Source organism: Nanorana parkeri, unplaced genomic scaffold (genome assembly GCF_000935625.1).
Source record: "Nanorana parkeri isolate BGI_ZX_2015 unplaced genomic scaffold, ASM93562v1 scaffold359, whole genome shotgun sequence".
Taxonomy (NCBI): domain Eukaryota; kingdom Metazoa; phylum Chordata; class Amphibia; order Anura; family Dicroglossidae; genus Nanorana; species Nanorana parkeri.
This window is the reverse complement of record NW_017306627.1, coordinates 683,260-685,652: the sequence shown is the minus strand read 5'-3', so window position 1 is coordinate 685,652 and position 2,393 is coordinate 683,260. Positions and strand designations below refer to the sequence as shown.

The 2,393-nt window shown below is 43.3% G+C and overlaps 1 protein-coding gene across 1 annotated transcript in view; it reads left to right on the top strand.

Annotated features, from left to right (window-relative positions):
- Window positions 1–2,393, top strand: part of LOC108788897 (poly(rC)-binding protein 3-like) — a 162,145-nt gene that overhangs the window by 113,824 nt on the left and 45,928 nt on the right. Inside the window, exons 4-5 of the mRNA XM_018558799.1 lie at window positions 1,316–1,339; window positions 1,443–1,475. Of these exons, the coding sequence (XP_018414301.1) occupies window positions 1,316–1,339; window positions 1,443–1,475 (57 nt within the window). The remainder of the gene's footprint in view (window positions 1–1,315; window positions 1,340–1,442; window positions 1,476–2,393) is intronic.

The following is a 2,393-nucleotide window of genomic DNA, read 5'->3' as shown; positions in this document are numbered from 1 at the left end:
CTCTGCTCGATCGAGCAGAGTAAACCTTTCCGGGAGAAAGTGTTTCTCTCCTGGGCGGCCGGGAGCCATATTAGACTCCCAGAGCGTCTGGGAGAGTAATGACAGATCAGCATCCCTGGTTACCAGGTAATCTGTCATTACACACTGAGAACACGGAGAGGCCGTTGTGATATCATAGCGGCCCCGCCAGGTTCTCAGTGTGTAATGACAGATGGCGTCCCTGGTAACCAGGGACACTGATCTCTTTGCAAGTGGTCGGAGCCAGCCGTGAGATGACAGCTGGGTCCGCCCAGCTGTCAGAAGCAGGCTGTCGGCCGGCCGTTCGGCCAGCTTCGGCTTTCACCTCGGCTCAGTCGAGCCGGGGCATATGCCTTCGGCTCGACTGAGCCGCCCGCCCAACTTCGGGAGCTGTACGGGCTATAGTGAATCGCCCATACAGCAGCCCTTCGCTTCTGCCGAACTGAAGGGCTCCTGAGGCCGAAGCTAGCCGAAGGATCAGCCATAGCTACGGCTAGATCCTTCGGCAGCTTAGTGAATAGACCCCATAATGTTTGGGGGGACCCCATAATGTAATTTTCACACCAAAAATGTGGATTATATCATGTTTGCAAAAATTGGCATTGATTGTGAGAGTACCTGTCTGCTATTCATGAAGATCTTCATTATTTTCTCTGAAAGTTGCAAGTAGACAATTGCAATATGTATCATATTATTCAGTCTTGCTTCTGTAGATATGCTTAGCTTAATAACCCCCACTTACTAAGGTTTTGTCAGACTTATATGTCAGCTCCATTGTTACTTGTATTTGAGTTTTGTATTTTTCTGTGGCAAAATGGATTACACACTGATATGTCTTTGGAAAACAAGCAAGATCCACCTGAATTTGCAGGTCTACAATCTAGAATAAAAATAACCTAGAGATCCAACTGTGAAATAGTGGCACCCATATTTTGGCCTTGAGGAGGAGGCAGCAATACAAACTACCACAAGGAAAGCTCACAGGGTTATTCACAAAGGGTGAAGAGTTTGGAGAAGGCAGGAGAAGTGAACAATCTAGGACAACATAGCAGAACTGGAAAGTGAGCTGAATTGGAGAATGTTTCCAAATCAGCTATGTTGTGCTAGATCAGGGGTGCCCATAAGGTTGATCGCGATCTACCTGTCGATTGCGTAGGTGCAGTCCGGGCACCTATGAGATCTATGTTTCTAAGAAATGTTCAAAGCTGCAAAAAAAATACATTTCAATTAAGCATAAATGGGCATTATATTTGTTATTATTTTCATCCAAAATCACTTCTTTCTATGTTTCTTACAGGAGGTCGGTAGCATCATTGGGAAGGTCAGTGCAGTATAAATTATTTTTGTGATTGTTCTGTACAATTCTGAGCTTTCTCAGCCCTTACCATTGCTTCTTCTTTATTCTGATTTTGTTTCCAAAACAGAAAGGTGAGACGGTTAAGAAGATGAGAGAGGAGGTAAGAATAAGAAATGTCAGTGCATCCTTCTCAATTTCTGTCAGAAGACAATGTTTACATTTCCTTGGAATATTTTATGCTGCGCTGGAAAGGTGTAAGAGTGTCACTCAGTGGCTGCAAATATTATTTCAGCTGTTAGCTGTAAAATGGGTTTTATCTAAGCAGCTGACAGCTCACTTGTAGGTTAGCAGTTACTGTATGTTATACAATTAGCAATGGTCCTGTTTTCATTCAATGGTGATAGTATACTGTATGTTGGTGCAGAAGATTTTGCGTTTTAGTACAGATGAATTAGAAGTTGAAAGAATTACTCTGCTAAAAATAGATAAATGCAACAAATCAATTAAATCTCCAGTGAAATATCAGAAGAATAAAAGCGCACACTATTTACGTAGTCCCCATAGCTCTGGCAATTTTACTAATGAAAAAGAGTTTCAAATAACAAATGTGGTCACTTTTCCTCACTGGCATATGATGTACTCCCACATAATAGCTCTGATTGGCCTAGCGCTGTCACAAGTATTGGTATTTCCTCCAGCTTCTAAAAGGAGCAGTGGGAAAACAAGGTAAAGTTAACAATATGTGCAAACATTGGAAGCTGGATAATTGTTTCCTGTTGGCTTAAAGAAAAGCTGTACTGAGAAACAATACCTGACAATACTTATTGCCTGGCTGTTTTTTTTTATCCAAAGGCTTTGATACTTTCTAAGGGGTCTATTCACAAAGCTGCTGTAGGCAGCTGAGTGAAAATCGACCCGAAGTGAAGTGAGCCGAACGCTGTTCGGCTATTCACTTCAGGCTTGTACGGCTGATTTCAGCCGTGCACTGACTAAAATCAGCCGTACACCGACTAAAATCAGCCGTACATCGGCTTGCTGCGGCTGGCTTCGGGTCGGCCGAACATGCTCAGCATGTTCG